This window comes from Apostichopus japonicus, chromosome 16, assembly GCF_037975245.1.
Source record: "Apostichopus japonicus isolate 1M-3 chromosome 16, ASM3797524v1, whole genome shotgun sequence".
Lineage (NCBI taxonomy): Eukaryota > Metazoa > Echinodermata > Holothuroidea > Aspidochirotida > Stichopodidae > Apostichopus > Apostichopus japonicus.
In genome coordinates, this window is record NC_092576.1 from 9,745,210 (window position 1) to 9,771,075 (window position 25,866).

A 25,866-nucleotide genomic window follows, 5' to 3' on the forward strand; every position below is an offset into this window, starting at 1 on the left:
ATTCATGCGCCCGATCAGAACACAGTAACTACTGTAAATCTTAAAGTTTGTAGCCACCCCCCCCCCCACCGCCCCAAAAGACCACTTCTCCAGGATTTATGTGATTTATGTCAATTCTTCTAATCCAAAAAATGGTCAGGAAGACGAATTTGAAAAAGAAGAAAAAGAGCAAAACAAAAAATCAGGTCAATTAATTTATAATGACTAATTCTTCCCTCCATTTATTCCCTTCTGCCTTTTCCACACAGAACAGACAGCATCACGTGCATACTCTTTCTTCTCTCCTAAACAAAATAATATAATTAATTGTTTCTTTTTATACCAATCAATCGATAAAACATAAGCAATCTTCTTTTGTTTTTAATCGCGTAGTTATCATAATATTTATAGTATTTACAATTGCTTCTAGTATTTGAAATTTTTTAATAAATAACCTAATGACGGATGTCAACTTTTATATTGTTAATTAGATTTTATATATCAATATATAGATCATAACGTTATACAGGCCCCTATTTCACATCAGTATTTGAGAAAAGAAGGAAGAGAAAAAGAAAGTCTCGTATATACTGGGTGTAACATCCATACGTCACCGGTTACTTCCACCAATCGTTTTCCGCTCTTAATATAGAGTGCAACTGAGAGGGAGAAACTGTTGCTGGGAAGTAACCTGTGACGTATGGATGATTCACCCAGTAAATACGAGACTTTATTTTGCATCCTCGGTTGGTTCACTCAGCACGAATATTTCAAAATAATATTTTTAATAATAAAATCAATAAAATCAAAACACCGGATTTGTGAGAACAAGGAGAGAACAGGAGCGAAAAAGGGGGGGGGGGGGACAGGGATAAAGAGAAAAGCTGAGATCGACAAATATATCGCCTAGCTTATTAGACAACAGTGTGCTTATCTGAACTTGTATATTCAAGCGCAAATGTCATAGTTCAGGATTAGTCTATTTAGAGGTTCAAATTCTTTGGCTTTATTAAAATTCTGCTTAGGTTGGCCGAAATTCACATAAGTTGAATTAGTGCCGTAATAGCACCCATGCACCACCCGCCGTTAGCAATACGGTATATACACGTCAATTGTTGTTTTCCCCTTTCGGCGTTCCACATCAATAGGATGTGCGTCATTCAGTGAAGCTAACAACACAACAATGCATCGCGTACGTTTACGAATAATAACATAACAGGATATCAAGGATTGTTCACTGTTGACTGTCATTAACCACACCGGTTAAACTACTTTTGATGAAGGTGATTTAAAGGGTGTGAAGACTCGCGCAAAAAGAAACGTCTAATGCCGGTAATCTGACCTAGTTTCGAATGAGGTGTAACAGAAGTGTTAGACACCACCATCGATCCCAGAAAATACACACACAGCTTGCTACCGTCGGTAATAAGACACTAGTGTACAGTCAGTACATACAGCTGCGGTCAATACCCACATCACAGTGTACAAATGATACAGCGATAGACATTATCAGGTCCTGCTAAAGATAACAAGGTATCACGTTTCATTACTGTCTGCATTTTGTAGAGACAAGAAAAAAACTTCATTTGCAAGCAACGAAAAGTTAACTTTTTAAAGATGGCGGCACGCTGTTTCGGGCGAGTCTTCAATGCATTTAACCACACCCATTAAAACTATTGATGGTCTCAAAATCTGGAGGATTGATGAAGGTGATTTGAGGTATTTTATAGAAAATCCTGGGTGAAAGAAGAAGATTCCGAAGCGAGAGCTGGCACTAGATGTTTTCGGGAGCACAATGCTAACCTTAGAGCCGTTCTAGCTCAAAATTTTACGACTGTTTAACCACTCAGGCGGACGTGCACTACCCTAATGGTGGTGCGGTACCTATATTGTCGGTGACTGTGTCGGATTCGCCCCAATCTCTGTCTAGTAATTCCTCTACTACCCCACATTCAACATACATAATTTATTTTCGCATTCCGTTTTCCTCATTTACTGCCTGGCATAAGCTCATGCCCGGCTCACAGGACTCAAGTTTGAGCAAAGTGTGCAATATATGTGTGTAATAATGAATCGTCTTTCAAAGAGTCACACTAGGATGATATGTATAATTGACTTCCTTAAATTTTCATCACTCTCTGTCAATTAGTGGTCACATATAATACTACAGCTTTGCATGTAGACTGTGCAGGCCAGGGCAGAAAGTGGTTTACCCTGTAGGCCTGTGAAAGGAACAGTCAAACAGAACAGGAAATTTTATATTTTTATATTTTTCAATTTAAGTGGAGCAACCAAGTGGCTACCAAGTATGGCATACTCTCTGAGAATACATGACTCTTCCCATCACACTCCCCCCTCCCCCACCCTATAGGTGCATAAAATGCATTAGAACAGTTGTTTCCTTCTGTTATCAAAATAGAGGGCGCCCTCTATTCAAACCTATTGAAAAAGATTATTGAAACCTTGACCAAAATAGCACATATTAAAAACCCGATGTTTACTATATGAAGTGTTCAACATTCATGTACATTTAAATCTCAGCTAACTCAAGGCTAATTAACATTCCTATACCTTAAAGGGGACTGGGGGTGGTCACTGGAAGGAAGCAAGGTGAGCAAAGATTTTGTTGTATGCAATTGAGGGAATCTATTATTTATTTATTTTGGCCACCCTAGTATACTGCCAAGAAGTTTAGCTATCACTGTGCAATGAATTTGTCAGTCAATGTTCTATGAAATTCTGCACACAAAGTGCATAGGAAAAGAAGAAATACATATTAGCCTACCACATGTATAGTTTAATTTGAGCAGACTTAAGGTATAGTTATAGTAAACTACATGTCTAAAAATTACTCTATTATTACATATTATAATGTGTATAACACGAACAGTGGTCAAAATGCTAGGCCTATAGACAACTATATCACCGGCATTTGATTATAACATTAGCTAATAGGCGACTATATTATGGCAATCATGTCTGCATGAATGTTCAGAAATCAATAATTAAAGTTCTGCTACTGTGCTTATCATTGCTACCATTTAGGTAAGCTAGGAATAAATTACAGTTTCCAGGCTGGGAAAACCACATTTCATATATTTAACTTGAAAAACTTATTCCAAATTTACTGCTAGCCATACAACAAAACGTCATGTACAATGAATACCATTGCTTAGGATTTTTCGTGAAACTAGCGTCATCCACAAACATCTATATATTGCCAAGCTAATAATCCTATAACTGCTAGATCGCTGGCAACCGCTGAGCCTTAAGAAACATAAAAAAAAAACTGTTTAGTATGAATAAATAGCTCACTTTGTAACAATATGACCCCAACAGAGTACATCTCGGCAATTCAATCAGGCCTAAAAGTCAAAATTTTGACCTAATTACTAATTTCTCACCGCAGAAATCACTACAGCGTGAAATCAAAGAACGTCTCCCCCCTGATATATCAATTGCCACACTGTACTAAGCATTTAAGCCATTAACCCGTGCTGTTTCTCAGCCAAATTCACACGCAAAAATCACAAGTTTCCCGACAATACATAACGTCAAAGAAAATCCACGCATTTCATTGGCTAATATAGCTCCCATATACTAACAGTGCTGCATTTAGAAAACAAAAGTCGCTGCCGGCTTGATATATTTGGCGGGTGTAGCCTATATTGAGAACCTTCACATGCCATAGTCATATGGTCATAGTATATTTGATCGGTGAAGCTACAAATATTAATAATACAACAACATTCTAAAAAGAAACCAAAGAACTGTTTATGACTTTGCCTTACAGTTCCAAGTTCCAACAATTTGTTAAATGCTTGTTTCAGCGTTGTTAAATTAATTTACATTGTTAGAAACATAGCCCTTCTGAAAACATAATATTATCTGGCACTCTTCATAAAGTACCTCAATACCCCCCCCCCCCCCCCCGCCATTTCATTTGTTGTTAAAAGTGATACAGTTCTGATGGTTACGGTACCGCATACAAGCATATTCAGAAGGAAAGCGCGAATGCGGTAATATTTCTCCTTGCAATAGTAGTTAATACCAGGGAGTTGTTATGGAACTCCCTGTTAATACAATCATGGTCTATGTAGGCATCCGTACTAAACTTAGCGCGTTCCGCCACTCTCGATTGGAGAAGAACATAATAGTAAGCATTTCACCCTTGACCTTACAGCGATTTTAATTTAGTTCATATTTCTGACAGACTCGTCGTCACACAGCGAGAATTTTTAACTGACCTGGTATTATTAACGCATCCACATATTCACACAGTGATATTATGCTGGTATATATATTTTCAGTCCTTGACAGGGAGTGGGGCTTGCCACGCTTGTAGGATATATAGATATATATGTGTTTGTATTATGAGCTCTGCATCGGCTGCTACTGTGTACAGCGATTGAATACAATTCGCTTTTCCAAATGCAGGTATTACAGACGTTTTTCTTGATATCATATTCGTTTGCTAATACCATATACAGTGTGGTGCGTGGACTGTGATCTGAAGTTCCAGTGTCATATTTAAATGTGTACAAACGTGAACCGGAATTTGCAGTCGCCCTTCGGTACTTTAAAAGTCGCCTGTGGAGAAATCCCAAGGTACCACTCGCCTCCGGACTGTTCGAATTTAAAAAAAAAAAATAAAAAAATTGACAGTTAAAAAAAGTTGGAACTGACGAAGTTTCGAAGAGTTACGGGCGCGTTTGGTTGGCATTTCGCTCCAAGTGAAGTAAGTAATTAAAATGATTTATTTCTATATGTATTTAAATGATTATAAGTCAATCAATATGGTTTGTGATCAATTAAAATATAACAATAAATGACTTAAAGGGAAGGTGTAACTGTAAATGTATCACAATAAATATATCACAAATAAATTAAATCTGTAACTAGTTCTTAACGTATAAGGTCATACTAATAACTACTTGTGAATGTTTGTGTGTGAGGGTTGATGAATAGAAGGGAAATGGGGGTGGGGTTGGGTGGGGGGGGGGGTAGGGCAGACCCCACACCCTGGTGTGCTTCGAATAGACTAATTCAGTCTGCCGGTAAGAAACCATTGTGTCTGCCTAGTACTGTATTGAGCTTTGTAATATCTTCTAAGTCACGTTCCACACGAGGATCCGTGGGGATGGGGTTGGGGTGGAGTGGGGGGTGGGATATATGTTTGACACCCAACCTCATTATCAACCTCTCACAAAATTTCAAAAGTAATCACTAGAAGGAAAGGGGGGGGGGCGGTGTCTCGTTGTCGTTGCCATGGAAAAAAAAGAGAGTCATAATTAAGACATCAAGTAGAACATTCTAAGGCATATTCAGACAATAAATGAGGTCTAAATTCAACGAGTGGTCTAATCCTTTGCGGCCAGACTGAATGTAAAAATCTTTCGACTGGTCGTTCAGTACCCCGAATTACGATAGAGGTGGGTGTTGGGGTGGGGGGTGGGGATAATCCCCTCATCCGTTCTTTTGCACACGCCGCTGTAGTGAAAGTCTCATTCCTCTGTGGGCACGTGTGCAAGAACCTTAATTCCGAGAACAAAGTTTGTTCAACCTGTCGCTACTAACATATCAAAAGTTAATGTTGTACCTAAAGTCATCCTTTAATGCCCATAATGCCCCAAATGCCCATACTGCCCATAATGCCCATACTGCCCATAATGCCCATAATGCCCATACTGCCCATAATGCCCATAACGCCCATACTGCCCATAATGCCCATACTGCCCATTATGCCCATAATGCCCATAATGGCCATAAAAGAGCGCAACTAAACAGGTAAGGAGTCACTCCTTTGGCAAGAGTGACTTTTTACCCTTCAAAAAGAGCTATCATTGCATCCTCGAAGTGATTGAATTTCCAATCTTCGAAATTAAGACCTGTTGATTAGCAGAGTGTCTCAGCATTGTTATCACTATTGAATTTTTCTATGATCTTAAATTTGCAACTGGAAGAGTGATTATTCCAAAGGCGTTAGTTGATCGGGCAGGAATTTGTTGAGATTAAGCTTTGCTATAGTTTTGTAGAAACTATTATCTCTTCCTTGATAAATATATAAACTATAATTAGAAAATTGTGTCACAATGCAGGTCTCACACAGACAATTCCTGTATTTTTAAGTAAGATGCTTAAAAATCTAAACAACATTGACAGTGGATAGGCCTAGAAGTATAGCCTTTACTACCGTGGTAAAGGGGCTGCACTCTCAAGCTGTAAGAAATACATCCACTGAAGTTTGATCGACTTTCAGGTTTTCCAAAAGTTTGTTAAATTAGGACACCTTGAATTGATTGTCTAATTCTCTTCTGTGGTTGATATTGAGTATTCTTTGGGAAGAATTTTATTGCAAAAAATGGTTCGATGTTCTGAGATGATGTTAGCGAATTGATTCGACACTATAGTCAATTATATGAAATGGGATCGTTCTTGTTTATCGATTCACTTTCACAAGGGGCAATTAAACATTACTATCTTTCTGTAAAGAAACGTGGCTTATCAACTGAAAGCAAACAGAACAGCGTTTGTAGTATGGGAAACACGGTGAAGATATCTTTATTCAGTTTATGTCTCCATAGCGACCTATTAAAATAAAGAAAACCGTCTGCACGATTGAACCAGTGAATACCATACAAACAGTTCTATACAAAAACCATTGTCAAAAAAACAAACAAACGCGTAAGCATTGTCTGCCAGATACGATTTTTGAAACATTTGAGGCCATTTTTGTGTATCTGAGGAAAAGTGAATCTTCTTCAGGGTCAGAATACAGAATCAAATTAGAATGGTAAGAGGTGACTAGTTGTAAAATTTTCAGTCAATTTTGGGTTGTTCATGCTACGTCAAAATAAAAAAAATGGATATGGTAGAAAAAAATAAAGAAGAAACTGTAGCCCTATGTCAACCCAGAACTGTGACAGTACAAGCTAGTCCACGACAGTGACCCTGTAAGTCAGCCCAGAACTGTGACTGTACAAGCTAGTCCACGACTGTGACACTGTAAATCAACCCAGAACTGTGACAGTATAAACTATTCCACAACGGTGACACTGTCAGTCAGCCCAGAACTGTGATAGTACAAGCAAGTCCACGACTGTGACACTGTAAATCAACCCAGATAGCGACAGTATAAGCTAGTACCTGTATGTGACACTGTAAATTAACCCAGAACTGTGACAGTAAAAGCTAGTCCGCGACTGTGACACTGTAAGTCAACCCAGAACTGTGACAGTATAAACTATTCCACAACGGTGACACTGTCAGTCAGCCCAGAACTGTGATAGTACAAGCAAGTCCACGACTGTGACACTGTAAATCAACCCAGATAGCGACAGTATAAGCTAGTACCTGTATGTGACACTGTAAATTAACCCAGAACTGTGACAGTAAAAGCTAGTCCGCGACTGTGACGCTGTAAGTCAACACGGAACTGTGACAGTATAAGCTAGTCCATGACTGTGACACTGTTAATCAACCCAGAACTGTGACAGTACAAACTATTGCACGACTGTGACACTGTAAGTCATTCCAGAACTGTGGTAGTATATATAGGCTAGTTCATGACAGTCACGGTGACACTGTAAGTCAGGGGTGCAACCACCTTTTTGAACTGATGTGGGTCGGGAGGGGGAGGGGGACATGCTAAGATATTATGTCATCCGTTTGAGAAACTTTGCTAAAATGGAGGGTGCTTAGACGTAAAGTGGTGCTACATTCTTCAACTTTTGGAACAATATTGAAGAATTTCCTTCTGATAAGGTTGTACCGCACATACATGTTTTATATTTATCTAAGACAACTATACACTTGAACTCTTGGTAACTATTCCGTCCGCCGTTGGATATGGGGAGCGAACTCCCTTTATTTCATGCTAACCCCCTCCCCCCCTCTCCCAGAAGAAGTATGCGATGTTGCGCCCTTGCTGTAAGTCTATCCAGGATTGTGCCAGTCACGGTCCACCCTATCCATCAACCCAGGTCTGTCCAGGTCTGTGACACTGGCCCGTTCAAGCAGGGGGGCTGTTACTTGGTCTAAGTAGCAACTCCCTGGCCAGCTGGTGCATGGCTGTCACCATGCAGTAACTCGGTCTGTTTAAAACTACTTACTTTCTCCCTTACATAGAAAGGAGAAAAGTGTTATAGTTTTCGTATTGTGGTTCTGGCCTTGCTTGTAATTATTTCTGTGACCCTCATTTATTATTAACTTATTTTAGGAAATCATTCATCCATAACTATACTTTGTTTCTTTACCTTGAAATAGTACAGGTTAACATCTTAGGATATATGCTTGAGTATGTCAAATTTTAACAATATTTTGCAGTTTATATTTAGAACGAAGCAGCAAACGTCACAATAGCGGTTGCGTACAGGTCAACTGAAGAAGTCTTTCGAAAGATACTAATTTTATACAAACTAAAGAAAGAACTAAACACATGCTATGAAACACACACATACACACACGTACACATACACCCACATACACACAAGGGATAAAGCTAAGATATATATAAATATATATATATATATATATATATATATATATATATATATATATATATATATATATATATATATATATATATATATACAGTTGGAAGTCTGACCCCGTGACCTCGAAGAATGATCAACGATCACGCATATCATTAAATTTGAATTTGCCCGCATTTAACGTAAAGTCGGTCCTACGTTTCACTCACAGAATTTACAGACATTGATAGTTTACAACTTACCGGAACCTCACAGAATGGATTAAAAGTAATTCCGATGTATGGCAGGACAAAGATACCCGAGAAAAAATCAACGAAAACCTATGAAACAACGATTGCAATCCAACTTCGTCCTCACACATGTATTCCTAACTGACACAAAATAGGTCAAAACGAACCAACGAAAGAGAGTTACAGCAAAAAAGTTCTCCCATTTGTGGATCTTGTACTCTCCTACATGATGCTGTAAAGTTTCGGTGAAATGGTTGTCTAAGACGGCCAGTCACAAAACGATTACCTCGACTCGGCGATTTTGTTGCTGTCGCCGCCATTTTGAAATTAGATAGACTTTCGCCAAGCCGTTTTCATGCTATGGGCTACTACCGACAAGACTTCACTCAAATCGTTTTCAATGTAGTGGAACCCATTCCTTTAGTGTACGGTCTATTAGGAATGTTAGGTTTTGTGGCGTGAAATTAAGTAATATAAGTTGTGCTAAGGTTTGGAAGAAATTTTGTCCCAAACTCTAATATATGATTAGGTAAAATGTGAAATTACTGAGAGCTGCGTATGGGAGGGGTAAGAGAGACAAAATGGGGGAGGGGGCAAGGGAGATGGTGTTTCCTTTCTAGCTAAATTAATGGTGGTAACTATTAAGGTAACACAAATTTTCCTGAGTCTGTTGTCAAAACTGAAGGGGTCATACCACATGTCGAATATACAAAGGTAACATGGCCTAGGCCAAACCTTATTTCTAGTTGCTTTCTAAGGAACTTCCAACAATACCAAATGATTTATACTTACCCACTTACCATAATTCCACAGTAGCCCTTACTCAGTGAGATTCTGCAAAGCTGGGTACTCATCTGTTGCTTATATTCATCAATAAATATCAGTTAACAGTTTTCCAGTCAATACCAATCCTTGTTTGGTTCATGTATCACACTACATAACCACTTGCCAATATTGAAGTTAAGTACTGTGGCTTGGGTAGGGGTGTGTTGTTTAGGGGAGGGGTGTGGTGTTTTTAGGGGTTTTGGGGAGGAATGTGGTGCTTAGCGGATTTGGGGAAGGGTTTGGAGTTTCCCAGCTTTGGGATGGGTGTGGTGTTCACCAGCTTTGGGAAGAGTTAGGGTATTTTGGAGGGATGAGGTGGTTTTGCCACATATGGGGACTTTAATTAAAAGCGGACTTTCAGTACACAGGACGCGTTTGGATACATCACGTTCTATTGGATACTCTGACCAAATATTTTGAGTAGGGCTGTTTTCTTTTTCTTTTGCACATGCATAGTAGAACATTAGTCAACAGTGGAAATAGAGTTGCCTGGTCTTTTATTGATTTTATAACTGTAACAATAAGGCACTTTAAGCAACAGAAAAAAGAAAACAAAAAACATTTGGTGTGACACTCTTCATGAAAGAACATGTTTTAATGTCCTGTGAAAATATGGGCATGAAAAATAAATTACTTCGATCACTTCAAAGTGAAATACTTTGTTCAAATGGAAGGAATAGCTTAACAAACTTTGAACACTTCTTGAAATGAAACACACTTCATACTGTAAAGACTTCATACAATAATATTGTCTGAAAAAAAAATCACACACAATGTCAAGTGCATTATGACTGGAAGGGGTATTTCAAGGTGGCATAGTGAAGGCATGACATAGCAAAAACAGTTCAGGTGGCAGGATGGATAGTTTTGTAACTTTGAAATGGTGAGATATACCTGTGACATATAGCATAAGATTAAAATTAAAAGACAAATACATAAAAGTAAAAGGTAAGAGTAGAAAGTAAATAAATAAGTCCAAACTTGACATATAACTTTAACAACCTGGTCTTCTTCAGAAATAGGAGCACCAATAGCATCCCAACGTTTATACTTCCTTTCATATAATTCAAATTATTTCCAACTGACTTGCCCTCTGCCATTTCAGTTCTGAGGTACTTTTTCTTGAGTTGAATTTTGTTGGATAGAGATCCATTTCGAACAGAGTACGCAAGGCATCCTAAGCATCACTTGGTTTGTCACTTGTTGTAATTAATTCCAGCTGACTAGATGCTATTGCAAGCACAATGGTGAAAAATGCCAGTTGTGTCTTTTTCAAGTTTGCACTCTTCTACTTCTCACATACAGTAACCCCCAACTTTCATGAGCCATCCTCATAGCCCACAGGCCTTTTGCAAGAAACAAATGTCTCATCTGGAAATTCCATGTCAGCCAGTTCACTCCATCCATTTTGTTAATTTTCCAAGTCATATCTTCTGTTGTTCCAGCCATATTGGTCAGTTGTCACGACTAAATTAACCAATTTAAGTACCGACATTTCCCAAGAAATGGTTCCAAAATCAGCACATAAATTCCAAACAACAATCTATTGTACACAGTTAACTTCCAGTGTATGTGTCTGGGCCAATAACCTGTTCGAGTTAGCTAGAGAATAGGCATGAGACTGCTGAGTATATTACAGCCTGCTGCTGCACACAACTTGTTCTTTCAATAAGAGTATAACAGAAACTGAGGAAAAATGTAAATTACATATATATAGAAAACAAAATTGCTTAAAGGTAGCACACTAATAATACAACCTGATTAAACAAACAATAGTTTGGAGCAGAGTTGTAACAACAGGCACTTAACTGATCCACAGGCTGCATTCCTTCTTACTACGGGTACATATAACAGAGCTAGGAACTTAAAAGATATATAGTATTAAATAGAATGTGAGACTACATTTATTAACAGATTTCTATAAATAAACTCTTATATGAAGACTTCAGATATGAGGATAATAAACATGAGGATGTAATAAACTCTGGAAGCTCTCTGGGCTAATACTTAATACCAGTGGAACTGCATTTTGCAATGTTAGTCATTATACATAACAAAACAAATCTAATAGTGAATGAAACTTTTCTTCTTTTTGGGAATAACTTTTTTTTGGTCATATATACATGGGAAAGCACCACCTTAGAGAAATCTGTGTGTGACACACACACACATAGGGAAGACTGCACGTGAATGACTAACTAAGTACTTCTACTACTGTACCTATCATAGAAAACAACATAACAATAAAAAGATCGTAAACTCTCGTTAACAGCAAAACATGTTGTCACAAAATGATCCCTGACATTGTTTTAAGTCACCTGGAATTATAAGTAGCTATGTACAACTACATGGCTCTATGAGGTGCAATTGTTCTCAAGTACCAGCAGTAGGTCTAACTGTAATAGCAATAAGTATAAAGTGTAAGCAGTATAAAGCAAGCTAGTTTTATTTCTGTGTTACGTATCTTGCTCTACATATTAAGCATAGGGAATTGGGCCTAGACTTAAGTCATGGATCTAATACCGGTCTTGAACACTTGTAACAAAGTGACATTGAAATGGATCCCGATCCCAGGATGGAGGAAATTTTCACCCAGTCCAGCTTTAATAAAACTCATAATAAGCCATGATCTTAACTTATACATAGTACAAAGGCAGTCTACAAGTACTACTAATAATTTTTGTATAATAATAATAATACTAAATTGTATCTTATGCAGTCCAAATCTTTTCAAGAACAGGCCCCTTAGAATTATTCCACAAGGACAAGAAGGCGTAGGCTAAGAACTAAAGGTTATAAGCCTTAGTCCATTATTAAAATTGGACTAAACTATGCAGGTATTCTAGTATTACTAAAACTAGGCTAGGGCCTACCTGTAGTAAAAACTTGTCGTAGTATATTACTTTAGTAAATACAAAAGTACTAGGCCTAGGCTATAGGCTAGGGGCCTAGTACAGTAATGTTACTGTCCGCTATGCCCTCGAATTTTTAAATTTTAACTATTTAGTAGCCATAAGTAGTACCGTGACTTATCAACTCCCTGATTTTTCCATATTAACGCAAAAAAATGAAGGGAATCTATGCCGAATAGAAAGATTACGAAAAATACGAGACGTTGCAATCTAGCATTTGCTACATCATAGTCGACATATAGCGCTAGGCTGCACGTTATAGGATACGGTACTTTCGTGTATATGTGTATTATGTACGTTAGGATACATGTATTAGGGGCAACCAAAACCACATAGGAGCACCATTTTCGTTGACCAAAAAATCACATTTTTCGGGGGAGTTACAACTTTTCTGAAAAATATGAGTAAGATTCAAGCTTATATATTACAAAAATGCTATTTTTACGGTTGAAAGTTGTCTAAGACGCGAAAGTCACATAACGATAGACGTCGACTCGATTTGACTTACCTTTATGTTTTTGCGTTGGTCGTCGATAAGAAAATGCACTGTTCTATTGGTAAAATCTTCGTTTCTTTCCGGAAATGATCGTATTTGAATCTCTAAAGTATCCTTTATCGAGCTACGATACTCGTAAACCCGAATGACATTGGGATGTTTGCGAATTTTACCGATTACATCCATACATGGAAGTAGCGAACCGAAGTCCGTAGAACCGGATTTGCGCGAAACAATTACTTCCGTGTCAAGTAGCTGTGCTCGAAAATTTGCTAGTAACGGTCATATATTGAGGTCAGACTTCCAACTGTATATATATATATATATCATGAACCCTTTTCTTGTCTTTCGGCTTATTTCGACCTAGCGACTATTCTTATAAACGTGTTTCTTTTAAGTTCAAGGAGCTAAAACAGACCCTGGTTGAAATGTAATTTTGTGTTGTGAGAAGCTAAAAGCGTTTTCGATTGACTGGCCCCACTGGTTTTTCACTTCTTAGATTGTGCTGAGAAAACAAACCTGCACGTATGTCATGTTGGGGTTGTCACTTTGTCGTATAAATAAATGATACCCGTGGAAAAATATAGCTTTAGGTGAGAAAGGTCAAATTTCACCATGGAATATTTCTACTGCCGATGCAAAGACATTTTGCAAGCACAGCTTTATGGAATAGAAAATCACAGATTCGTTTTGATTGATGTTGACTTATGAATACAACGTTAACATTAAAGTAACGGTTACTGTGCAATAATTGGCCTCAAATTGTTGTTGCCTGTAAAGAAACGTAAAAAAATGAAAAAAAAAATATATAAAAGTGTCAAACGCCCTTTCCAGCAGGGTTTTGAAGCCGTCGTTTATATTATTTGGACGATACAATGTCTAAAAGGATTACCAGAATAGGTATAATATAATATTTTAGGGTAAGTGTTTCTTTCAAGATGACAAGATGACAAGTGAAGTAACCAGGATAAGCGAGGGGGTCGGGGGGGGGGATCACTTCAATTAAACCCCTTCCCTCTTTCATTCCCCACCCCCACCCTCGCTCACCCCATCCTCCCTCACCCCACCGTTTTTCGAATTTGCCTCTAACAAAGAAGTATGAATGTAGCACCTTAATGGGTGGAGGCCTATAAGCCCGAATTCATTACTTTATTTCTGTTTAACCTTCAGTTATTGGAAATCCCAATAGGCAGTGGCGTGCACATGATACCAAAGGTGTGTGTGTGTGTGTGTGGGGGGGGGGGGGGGGGACAAGTCAAAAATGTTCCCACACTGATTAAGGTAGAGGGCTGGAAATTTGAGAAAAGGGCAAAAGGCGAATGAAGGGTACAAAAGTAGCACTAAATACAAAGTTTCGATCATCAATAATTGTGCGTCTAAAGAAAGGGACTCTGGGTATATCCTTAGTAGTGGTCAAATTCTTCACCCGGCTGAATGCAAACACACCCTGCTGAAACACCCCCCCCCCTCGACTCCGACTGACGATCAGAGGTGGGGGTCCGTTCAACGGCGGCGGAAGCACTTTTAATCTGGGGGGGCACCAACGTCGAAGGGCACTTTGCAGAAATTCGATTGGACTGATGCAGCCTGATATTTAGTACCCTTTATAACTCTTATTGTATTATTTTATTTGCGTATACACATCACTCCATCATCGCTACCCCCCCCCCCCCCCCACCCCTCTAGGAAACAATGCATACTAGCACTAAATATCTAATGTGCAACTTGGGAAACAAGGAAAAAGACAAAATGAGGTGAAATCATTATAAAGTCTAAGTCCCTGCACACGCGATCGATACATGCATGAAAGCAAATGAAATATGTCAAAATACTGAAAGAAAAATAATTTTCTATGTTTTTTTCAATGGTTAAAGTGATATTATTATGATCATTATTATTGTAACGACTATCCCAATAATTCTAACCAATTTGGAAGGGTTATAACACTGCAAATGATTGTATGTTATTGGCATGCGATGTAATAACCAACGCATGCCTATATGATATGCACATTAACATGTTGAACGCGCGCGTAGCGCGCGAAAAATTTTGGTAATATTTTTCGGGCAAGTCGTTACAGCCCCCCCCCCCCCCCAATAAATTGGGCTTCTACGCCTGTGGTAGTTAACATTTAAAACTTCCCGAAATATTTCATTCGACGTGGGTTTCGCTTTGTAAACTCTTTTTTTATTTTGAAATTTTTATGTAGAAAAAGGGCACATTTTTAACCTGAGGAAAAGTGGGGGGGGGGCACGTGCCCCCTGTGCCCCCCCGGTTCCGCCGCCCTTGGGTCCGTTACCCCGACTCTTACCCCCCCCCCCCCCCCCCTTGCGCACTTCACTGTTTATAGGCCTAAGTGCTGTCTGGGTATAGTTTAGGTCATTCTTATATTGAGTAACAACACTCGGCCGTAAGTTCGCTAAATTTCCAAGTGCAGTCGACACTATATACTACGATGGCGTAATAGGGACATAGGGAGAAAAATAAGTGTCCCCAAATCTCAAAATTGTGACTTTTTATCTAAAATTTTGGACTTTTTATCTCCAAATGTTGACTTTGATCTCAAAATTATGACTTTTTATCTCAAATTTGTTTTTTTCCTTGACCCTATTACGCCACCGTAAGGCAAACACCTTTAAGTCGAAATAACGTCAATCATTTCTCAAGCAAGCATTATGGGAAGGATACCCCAAAAAGATAAATAATTGTGGACGTTTGGAGTGGACACAAGTGACCATTGTTCGACCATCTAGCATATTATTGGACAAATGAATGTCACTAAAGTCATTTGTAAGGGCTAAAAAGTACCTCAATGCTACCCGGTAGGTTGGTGGGATGATAGGACGAAAGGGTGTGGGGTAGTGTGGGGGGGGTAGGGGAGAAGCGTTATTTGCATAAAAATAAAATAGGCCAAGTTACTATAGTTACTATTTTGCATACTGAGTTGCTATACCAAATCCTAATAGTTTATACATAGACGTGTGCAAACGTATATGTATAGTCATGATTACTGCAGTCGAAGAAATGCAGGTCAATATTTTTGTTAATTACGATCTTTTGATAACTGTAACACTGTGTTGTTTATGAGCGTTCAATACACAACGCAGGTACTTACACACGCAGGAACGACTAACAATGACAAACGATATTTATATAGCCTACCAGCAACAAAATGCAAAGTACGTTGACTGTGTTCGTGTACTGTTTTGAAGGTTTGTCATGATACTAGTTCTTTTACTGTCTTGATAACAATAAAATCACACCCACTGCAATATCGCTGTATACTGCTTACACGATTATCTTTACATGAGGCTTTGCAATGGTTCTAAGTCAGGGTTGTCCAACCTTTTACAGAGGAGGGCCACATGGAATGATTATGATGAAGGAGGGGGCCGCATGAACCCTACGCTCGATTTTCCGATTTTTTGCCCGAAGCCCAATGCAACAAAATGTGAGCACTGCGCGCGGAGCGCACTGATTTATTTTCCTTCCTGATAAAACAGATGAATACAGTTCAGCCGCCCCCCCCCCTCCGATGAGAGAGTGTCACACAAACTGACCTGTATGTAGTTTTTTGGACCCAGAAGGTTCGAATGATTGATTATATAGCTTCAAATTGTTATCAATAAATCTGCTCACTAAAATTTCGCACCGTAGAGCATCTCTGGCCGGCCGGACGCAACCCTGCGGCGGGCCGGACTGTGGCCCGCGGGCCGTAGGTTGGACAACCCTGTTAATCTAAGTTATACGGAATTATATTATACAAAGGACCTAACAATGAGCTGTATTGTATACTTTCATCAGTCAAGTTACATTGGGTGAACATCTCCGGAGGTGTGTGGCACTTCACTCCACTCTATCTTCGAACATCCCTCGGATAACCTGCTCATGAGGGGGAATTTGGTTAGACATTTCCCCCCCCCCCCCCCCCGCTAAGCTATGATTTATTTTAAAATTTGAGGCAAAAAGGATATATATATATATATAAAATCTAACCAACCCCGTAATTTGCTTGTATTTAATTTTCAATACTTCGCCTTCTATACATTTCATAACCATAACATGTCGCCTGTAATTGTCAATTAGCGGACGTGAAAGTCACCGAGTGCGAAAGGTCGCCTTGCATTTAGAATTAATCTCCGTCCCGTTTCAAGTTTGCCCTGTTAATCCGCTATACAAATAATCGACACAAAATGACAAGAAAGTTAGCAAGTAATTTGTTTTGTATGATAATAACCCGCAGGTCGTCACGTGTCTATACCTATGAGATGCCAATGAAAAGAAAACGTGATCATTTCTATTTGATATATATATATATATAAAATATATTTGAATTTAGCATGACAAGTAGCCACCAGTTCAAATGTCATTATAAACAAACCGAAGTCCATAAGAGCCATATGCTAGATATACCTCTGTCGCTACTAGCACAAAACTTCCGCGTCATCACTCAGATATCCACAAACTCCACGGCTTTATATCCATAGAAATGTTCTTTGTTTCTGCAGGAAATATGAGAAGAAAGATGTTTATTGGAAATTTATGTTCTATATGATACATCCACATTATTAAGCCTAACTATGCTAGTAAGGTGCTCATGAATATGTAATGAAATAAAACATTTTGACATAAATCTTAACCAACTTTAGTTTGTTACAAAATTTTGTCTAAATGAAATAGAAACAAAAAGAATACTTGAGTGGGTAGCTCTTGGTAGGCCGCAGGGTTGTCCAACCTACGGCCCGCGGGCCACAGTCCGGCCCGCCGCAGGGTTGCGTCCGGCCCGCCAGAGATGCTCTACGGTGCGAAATTTTAGTGAGCAGCTGATTTATTGATAACAATTTGAAGCTATATAATCAATCATTCGAACCTTCTGGGTCCAAAAAACTGCATACAGGTCATTTTGTGTGACACTCTCTCGGCGGAAGGGGGAAAGGGGGGGGGGGCGGGCGGCTGGACTTTATTCATGTTTTATCAGGAAGGAAAATAAATCAGTGCGCTCCGCGCGCAGTGCTCACATTTTGTTGTCTTGGGCTTCGGGCAAAAAAAAAAATCGAAAAATCGAGCGTAGGGTTCATGCGGCCCCCTCCTTCATCCATCATAATCATTCCATGTGGCCCTCCTCTGCAAAAGTTTGGACAACCCTGTAGGAAGGGGAATGGGCGGATGGTGCCTGTGGTACAGCATGCTGTATATATATTGTCCCAATGTAATGGGTTGGGCTGGACTGATGGAGGAGGGACTAACGCGGGGGGGGGGAGGGGAAAGCCTGACGGGTTTATTGAAAAGAGGTTAGTGGTCACTGACCATAGAATCTGATCAAATGTTCTGAATTGTTTTTAAGAGTCACCACTTACGATTGAATTGCTCACAGTTACAATAAACTGGTATGGTTTAAATGTTCGCATACAGTTCATTGACTATATATATATATATATATATGTTTGTGGGTGTATATATGACTGCACAGATCACGTAAGGTTTATTTTGTCAAGATTTGATCACCGTATACAGTACCATGCGTCTACATCTGTGTCTCCTGTTACAGCTGCGTAGAGAAAAGTTCACAAACCAGACATAAATCAACTCCCATCATTCTGACTGGTTACAGATTTCACACGGTCATATGTGACTTCTTATCTCCTGGATGCAACTTATAAGCTGCTGAAAATTGACATTTTAAACATTTCAAGCTGTAAATTGTACATCCCGACATTCATATGTCACCCTATGAGCGATTATCTGAAATTTCAAGACACGCCTTCAAAAGAAGTGAAAGGCTTGTAGTGTGTTTGTGTGATCATGTACATACATAACTATAGTTGCGATTCTGGTAATAAGAATCCAATTCAATTTTTGCAGAGATGTAATATTAGAAAATAAATTTATGAAGCATTTATGAAAAAAAGATGGATGCACTGAACACTGGAAATTATGACGTCATGATTAGGCAGTATGATCTATACAGCCGATAGCTCTTTCGATTTGATGGTCACCAATGTTGCCCCAAATATACTAGATTAGTGTAAAGTAATTCTGGCTCAAATTAAAACTTGAAATAAAAAACTCTCGCAGTATTATCCTTATTCATCAGTTAATAATGTTGTTTAAGTTTAAAGGATGGCCGGAGAAAAAATAAGATAAATCATACTTCAAGAAAAAAAGAATGAAAAAAAAAAGAAACATGTGAGCATTAGGAATGTTTAAATAATTTTTTTTGAATGGTATTCCAGTTTTGGAACTACAGGAAGCTTGAAAATATAAACCATCTGGCACCAGGAGTTATTAACATTAAATAAGCAAGCAAATGAAATAATATATTTGAAATTAAAATGAATGAATAATAAGTCGCAACCAACTTACGTTACCTGTAAAGATGTCTAATTCTAACATGTAGGGTTGTATCAAATTATGTTTTAAAATTGATGATTACCTTGATTGGATGAAAAACACAAAAATAAAGTTTAGATAGAACATTCAAAATACTATGCAGCTGTTTAAAATATTATGGTACCGCGATGTTTTCAGGGACGGTATATATTTATTCCTTTTCTTTATTCCAGATATTACATAAATCGCGATGGCGTATGTTTATGGTAACTCCAGCAGTGCCAGTGTGGCACTGATAGTATTCGGTTTGATACAGATCACGATGTTTGTCAGTAGTCTGTATGGATGCCGCACCGATATCATGGACTCATATGCATCACAGGCCTGGAGCGGAGGAATTGTGAGTATGACTAATAGAACGATGGGAAATGGGGGTGGGGTATGGTTGGGGGTGATTGGGGTAGCTAGTGCATGGAAGGGGTATAGTGGGGGAAGCAGGGAAATATATTAGAAACTGAATAGGAGAAGGCGAGGAGAATACTATCTTTGCTAGATGATATCAAGGGGGGGGGGGTAGAAGTGTTGGTGAGGGGGCAGAAGGGGATGAAACACGCATATGTCAACCTGAAACGTAGCTTTAAACTGGACTAACCCGCGTAAATTTGCATTAAGGAATAATTCTGTTTGCTCTCGGTAAGGATTCCTTTGTGCTACCTGCCCTGCCCCCTTCCACCCCATAACTTATAACGTCGTCTCTTGGTATATAAGGTATGCAGAATTAGATGGAATAGATCCAATATGTAACAAATGGATCACGTTTAGTTATTCCTCTGAACTTTATGAGGTGTCGAGAAAGATTTGCCCAAAAAAGAAAGAAGGTTTTAGAGACTTAATCTAGTATTTAATGATATGCATTCTTTCGGTTGGCTCATCCTAACCGATTATCAGTTATTGACTATTAGCCTATCGTTCTTTTCTTCCAGGCTGTATGGACTGGACTATTTGGACTTTGCATGGTCAAGTGCTACAAAGAACCGAAATGGGTGAGTTGTGTACAGGCCTGTAGGATTGGTCAATCGATTTAACGGATCGAAACCAGTGCACCACTGGGTTCTATCGAGCTCCCCCCCCCCAAAAAAAAAAAAAAAAAACGCCACAAACTAAGGCATCGATTTTCCTGTTAGTCGCTAAACATCTAGATTCTTCCGAGGAATCAATTTTACCCCGCTTGCTTTTTGGCCAGAGACCCGATATTTGAAACAGCTAGCCGGTGGCAATTTATATCCCATACCTGTCCCTGAATGTGTATAAAAACTTTGGAAATACTCGAAGAAAAGAAAATGACCAAATCATACAAAAACACAAACAAACGTATTCTACAAGCGGCAACTTATACTGTAGACTGTATTGTAAATGGGCTTGAGACAGCTTTAGTACTAGTTAGGCTTTAATCCGTATACCTTTATCCCATGTGTAGTGAAGGTGATAAACATAGTTTAGCGGGATGCATGTATAACTTGAGCAGGAGTAAGGAGAAGAGGAAGATTTTGGTTGCCCCACCTCCACTCATCCCCACCTCCATCCCACCTCCATCCACCCTCCAAACAATCGGCGGACAACGTTAACTATAATTGCAATTAGAACAGTCTAGGCAAATATCTTAGATAAGGGTTGTAGCCACGTGATGAGAACATGAGATTTTATAGATGTACAAGTTATGATATCCTGTGATGTAAAACTCAGTGAAAGTGACCTAACTCCAACCCTCCCTCCCTCCCCTCTCCCTCCCCTCTCCCTCCCCCCCTCCTTCCACAAACACACTTAGCCTGAGCGAAAGCCTATTACTTTACCTTGTATAGGATGATCAATCACTAAAAATGCATATTGTAGAGGCTAGACTAATAATGATCGCGTTTTGTTCTCTATTCTGCCTTGGATCAGAAGTTCTATTTTAGGCAGTGGTGGAGCGTCCATGCAGTCAGGGGGGGGGGATGCCCCCCTGACGGACTCAAGTGGACTGCTGGCGCCCTTTTCAGCTCTTTACCACTTTTGACTTATTCACGATTATTGACTTTTTTATTGCGCTCTCATCTACCTATTGACATTTGTCACAGTTTGTTGTGTTTGGTGTAATTTGGCGATGACACCTATTTATTCTTCGTTTATCTGCAAATTAGCCAGGCCCGGAAAGGGTCTTTTCCGGCGATCTATAGGGTGTATCTTTATTCAACCATTTCTGTACGCTCCGCGCCAACCGGTGATGGCGCTCCGCTTAGATAGTGTCGAAAGCACCCCTACAGACCATTCTCGCCCCTCCTGACCAATACCCCTAGCTCCGCCACTGATTTTTAGGGACATCCCCTTCCTTGTATGTTGTATGGTGTATGTTTTGTTAATCCAGTGATGTTGTAATTCTTTGTCACCAGGGTGGAACCTTCTGTATCTTTGCTCTGACGTGTGTCGTCACCAGCTTAGCCAACCTCGCTTTGATTCTTGGTTTCGTCTTCCTGGAAGAAATGAAGTTAGCAGAAGAGAATCGGGAGGAGACAGAAATCTACGATCTGACAGGAATGACGATTTACGGTGTCGGTGTTCTAGCTAGTATCGCGGTATTAATCACGTCCATGGTAGCTTCCTGCATCTGCTGTTGTTGTGAGAAGTCGCCGGGAAAGGTAAATCACACATAATATGCAACTATCATGTCTAAATAGACTTATTTGACTACAAGGAGTAATGTTGTGGAGTTATGCCTGACGGTGTTGGAGGGGGAGGTGGGGGGGGGGGTATGCCTACTACCAAGGGCCAGTGGGCAAATGGAGGGTTTGAACAAGTAGGCCTATATGGGATAAAGAATATGGTATTCTTATTTTGCTAAAAAAAATATGTACTGAAGTGCTTAAGGTAAAATGTTAAAATGGGACCCTTGTGGAAGTGTGTGTGTGTGTGTGGGGGGGGGGGGTGGGTGGATACCATTATCTGCGAACTGGGCACCGCTCTTTACAACTTACTACATATTAATATCAATCATGTGTTTTCTTACTCGGAAATTTTCTACGGAACAATTTGTCAATGGCCCGAACGATAAAAGAATGGGGAAGAGTTTGGGAAAAAAACTTGCTTTGTATACACCAGCTAACAAAATAAACAAAGTAATACTAACAAAGTTAGCATCACATCAAAGGAAGGTCTGCTCCCACGAAGTTCAATTTCTGATCTTGACGGTATTCACCAAATTTAGAAAAAATCTGAACGAAACAGATTTTTTACAAAAGATTGCAAATTAGCCACATGCACAAGCGGCGAAATGTAACTTGCCAACCTTTGCAAAATAATTTATTCCCTCTTTCATTATTTCCCCCTTCTCCTCTCCTCTCTACTCTACCTCTCTCCTCTCCCTTCCCTCTCTCTCAGACCTCCCCCCCCCCCGTCTTGCATCCTGCCCTCCCTTTTATTTCGGCCTGCGGCCTTTCCAGTTCTTCGCCGATACCACCAGTCACCTTTCTTTACTAGACTGAACAATTTATTGTAATAGTTGTAATGGGGTATACCGGTCGATTCAGGCTCAAGAGAAATAAGGTTGGAAAAGGTTCTGCCATCTACTGTGGTTGACGTCCTGCAAAATATTGAAGTTTTAGCAGGTTAAAGTAAAAAATCAACCCAATTTTCAATTAGGGAAAAAATATTTGCATAGGTTTTCAACTAACAGCGTGGAATATTTTCCTCTCATAATATCTGCCACCGGAATACCCCTTTAAACCCCTTTTTATTCTTTTGTTTCATCAATGCAGGGTTACACGGTGTCCAATGTTGAATATACCGAACATCGCGGTGACGATTACAATTCCAATTATCGTGCCACGTCGACAGGGGTGTAGAACTCGGGAGTGTTATCATACTACTATACCACGCAAAGAATTCAAGATATACCCGCGTTGTGGTTGAGCTAAAACGTTGTGCAAATTACAGCTAGAACTTTAAAACAGTATTTACAGGGACTGTTACATAGCCTAACCTTGTATTTTGTGAGAACTTTGTATACCGAAAATGTACATGGCTATATGTTGCCTTAGTAACGGTGATGCTTCCCGTTACGCATTTGCCTGATAAATTGCGCTCTGTCAGTATATGGAAAAACAAAGAGAAGGGAAACAGGCTGCATTCCAATAATTGTGCAGCCTGTATTGGCTGCAATAGGCCTACTATTGCAGTATCCCGACAGCAATAGGCCTAATGCCATGTAGGCAATAGTAGGCCTATTGCAATATGCCGACTGCAATAGGCCTACTATTGCCCCCCCCCCCCAAAAAAAAAAAAAAAAAAAAAGGCCTTTTCTTCTTGACCACTATTGTGTTCTGACCACTTTGTGCCTTGCAAAAGAAACGTACAAATATTGATCCTTGCATGTAATCTATTTGATATAACATTTTGGAAATATCATCGCAGAGTTGGCCTAAGTTTGCTGCCTTCATATAACAACACGAGTGGTCAAAGTATCCATTTCTCTTCCAAAAGGAACTAGATATTTTTGAGGATGAGAACAGTTTGCTATTTTAGTAGGCTTTCTTATAATAATAAAAGTAAATTGTTCAGTTATTTTGCTTTAGGAGAACAAGTGTGCCTTATTTTGAATACCAAAAATATGCCCATACGTAACGTATATGCCTAGTACATATTAACATAATGAGCAGTACTGCTTTACACGCCATGTTGAGCATTGGCTCGAAAATTTGTATTAAATTTCATACAAAAACTCCACTGAAAGGTGTTATATATTTTATCGCTCAACACATGCTGTGTGTAAAACTTGTGGATTGGTACAAGGTCGACATATTAAGCACAACGGCCGCATTCGAAACATATAATTGAAACGCAATCGAGAAACATATTTCTTCGTTTGTGAAAAGATGACATTACGAAACAGGAAGATTTAAAATAAACAGGAGAAAAACAAAACTTTCAAATAAATCATGGACGTTACGTAACAGGATGAAAAAAAAAAGGGGGGGGGGGAAACAAGAAAGAAGAGAGAAAATGATTATTCAAAGTAATCATGAACAACCAAAACTGCTGAGCAAAACCTATTAGTCAAAGGTCTTGTCGAAATCATTTTTTCCCCTCTGAAAAGTGTATTGATTTATTTGGACTTGAAACATTAACTGTAATGTATGTTTGTGTATTATATGCATTTTATTATTTATAGCAGGGATAATCAAACTTCCTTTGTACAATGTATTATTAATATATATGTCTTCCTCCTTTACGTCACAGCCCCCCCCCCACCCCCGCCTAATAGATGTGTGAAATTACCATGCTAGTATTGATAGTAAAGGATGGTATATAGAACGGTTTATATATACACTCAATTATTCTTTTATCATGGAAATATCCGACTAAGGAATTGATTAAACTTTGAGGACGATAAGCGTAATGTAGAACGAAGAGGTAACTGGTTCTCCAAAAGTAACTAGTTGTTTGTATAAAGTAAGTTGTTTGTAAACAGGTTGTCCCTAACTTGAATCGCTTGTGAAAAGGTTACCGGTTTTGGACAAGGAAATTGGTTGGAGGAGAGTAATCGAATGTCAAAAGGGAACTGGTTGTGAAAAGGTAGGCCTTAGGTGGTTGTAAGAAGGTAACTGGTTGTGGAAAGGCAACCGGGTGTGAAAAGGTAACTTTATTGTGAAAGAGGTAACTGCCGGGTTGTGACAAGTTCAATGGCTATTGAAGACATCGAAGAATCGCCCCAAACAGTTTTCTTTTTGTCGCTACAAAATGCAGACAGTAATGCAACGTGATACCTTGTTATCACTTATCTAGACCTGAGATGTCCATCGCTTCTATGTACACAGTGTTGTGGGTATTGGCCGCAGCTGTATGTATTGACTGTACACTAGTGTCTAATTACCGACGATAGCAAGCTGTATGTGTATTTCTGGGATCGATGGTGGTGTCTTAACACTTCTGTTACACCTCATTCGAAAGTAGGTCAGATTACCGGCAGGGGACGTTTCTTTGTGCGCCTTTAAACGGTTGGCTCTAATTGGCTGTAGGAAGGTAGACCTCATAGTTGCTTTTAAAAACTTGGTAATAGGTTGTGAAAAGGTAACTGAATGTACGGTATGTAACCTGGCTTAACCAACTGAAATAACACGTTAGTTTGTTGTACATTAGTTCAGTGCTATGAATACGTACAAGCCCTTATACATATTTATAATTCATACGATATGCAATTGTATATCGACACATACACAGTCCATGATATACTAGATCGCAACAGTAATCTATCTATCCACATAGAGTGTATTTACACATCTGGCAATGTCTCGCATATTTATCTTGTTTACATTATAATACAAGGATGCACGGGTATGGCAAGCCATGTGGGACAAACACCGCATAATATATCCGCGTATTAATTCGAATATATACGCGTATTAATTCGAATATACATGTGTTGTACATGTGTAAAGTTTCGCTTTTTGAATCGATCTCGCGAGCCCGCAATATCATTTATCGTTGGTATATGTAAACAGCAAGAGCGGAAATGTGTTTTCGTGTGCATTCGAATTAATCCGTGCATATATTGGATTTAATCCCCATATGTA

General features: G+C 39.1%; 1 protein-coding gene across 2 annotated transcripts; it reads left to right on the forward strand.

Annotated features, from left to right (window-relative positions):
• The first annotated feature begins 4,206 nt into the window (after window positions 1-4,206).
• Window positions 4,207-24,738, forward strand: LOC139982882 (uncharacterized). Of its 2 annotated transcripts, none has more exons than XM_071996036.1 (5): window positions 4,207-4,416; window positions 19,498-19,664; window positions 20,248-20,307; window positions 21,691-21,936; window positions 23,053-24,738. In XM_071996036.1, exons 2-5 carry the CDS (start codon window positions 19,515-19,517, stop codon window positions 23,137-23,139), a joined length of 543 nt encoding a protein of 180 aa, XP_071852137.1. In that variant the 5' UTR covers window positions 4,207-4,416; window positions 19,498-19,514; the 3' UTR covers window positions 23,140-24,738. The 2 variants fall into 2 exon arrangements, with proteins under 2 accessions (XP_071852137.1, XP_071852136.1); XM_071996035.1 differs by having other exon boundaries at window positions 4,209-4,717.
• Window positions 24,739-25,866: the final 1,128 nt, after the last annotated feature.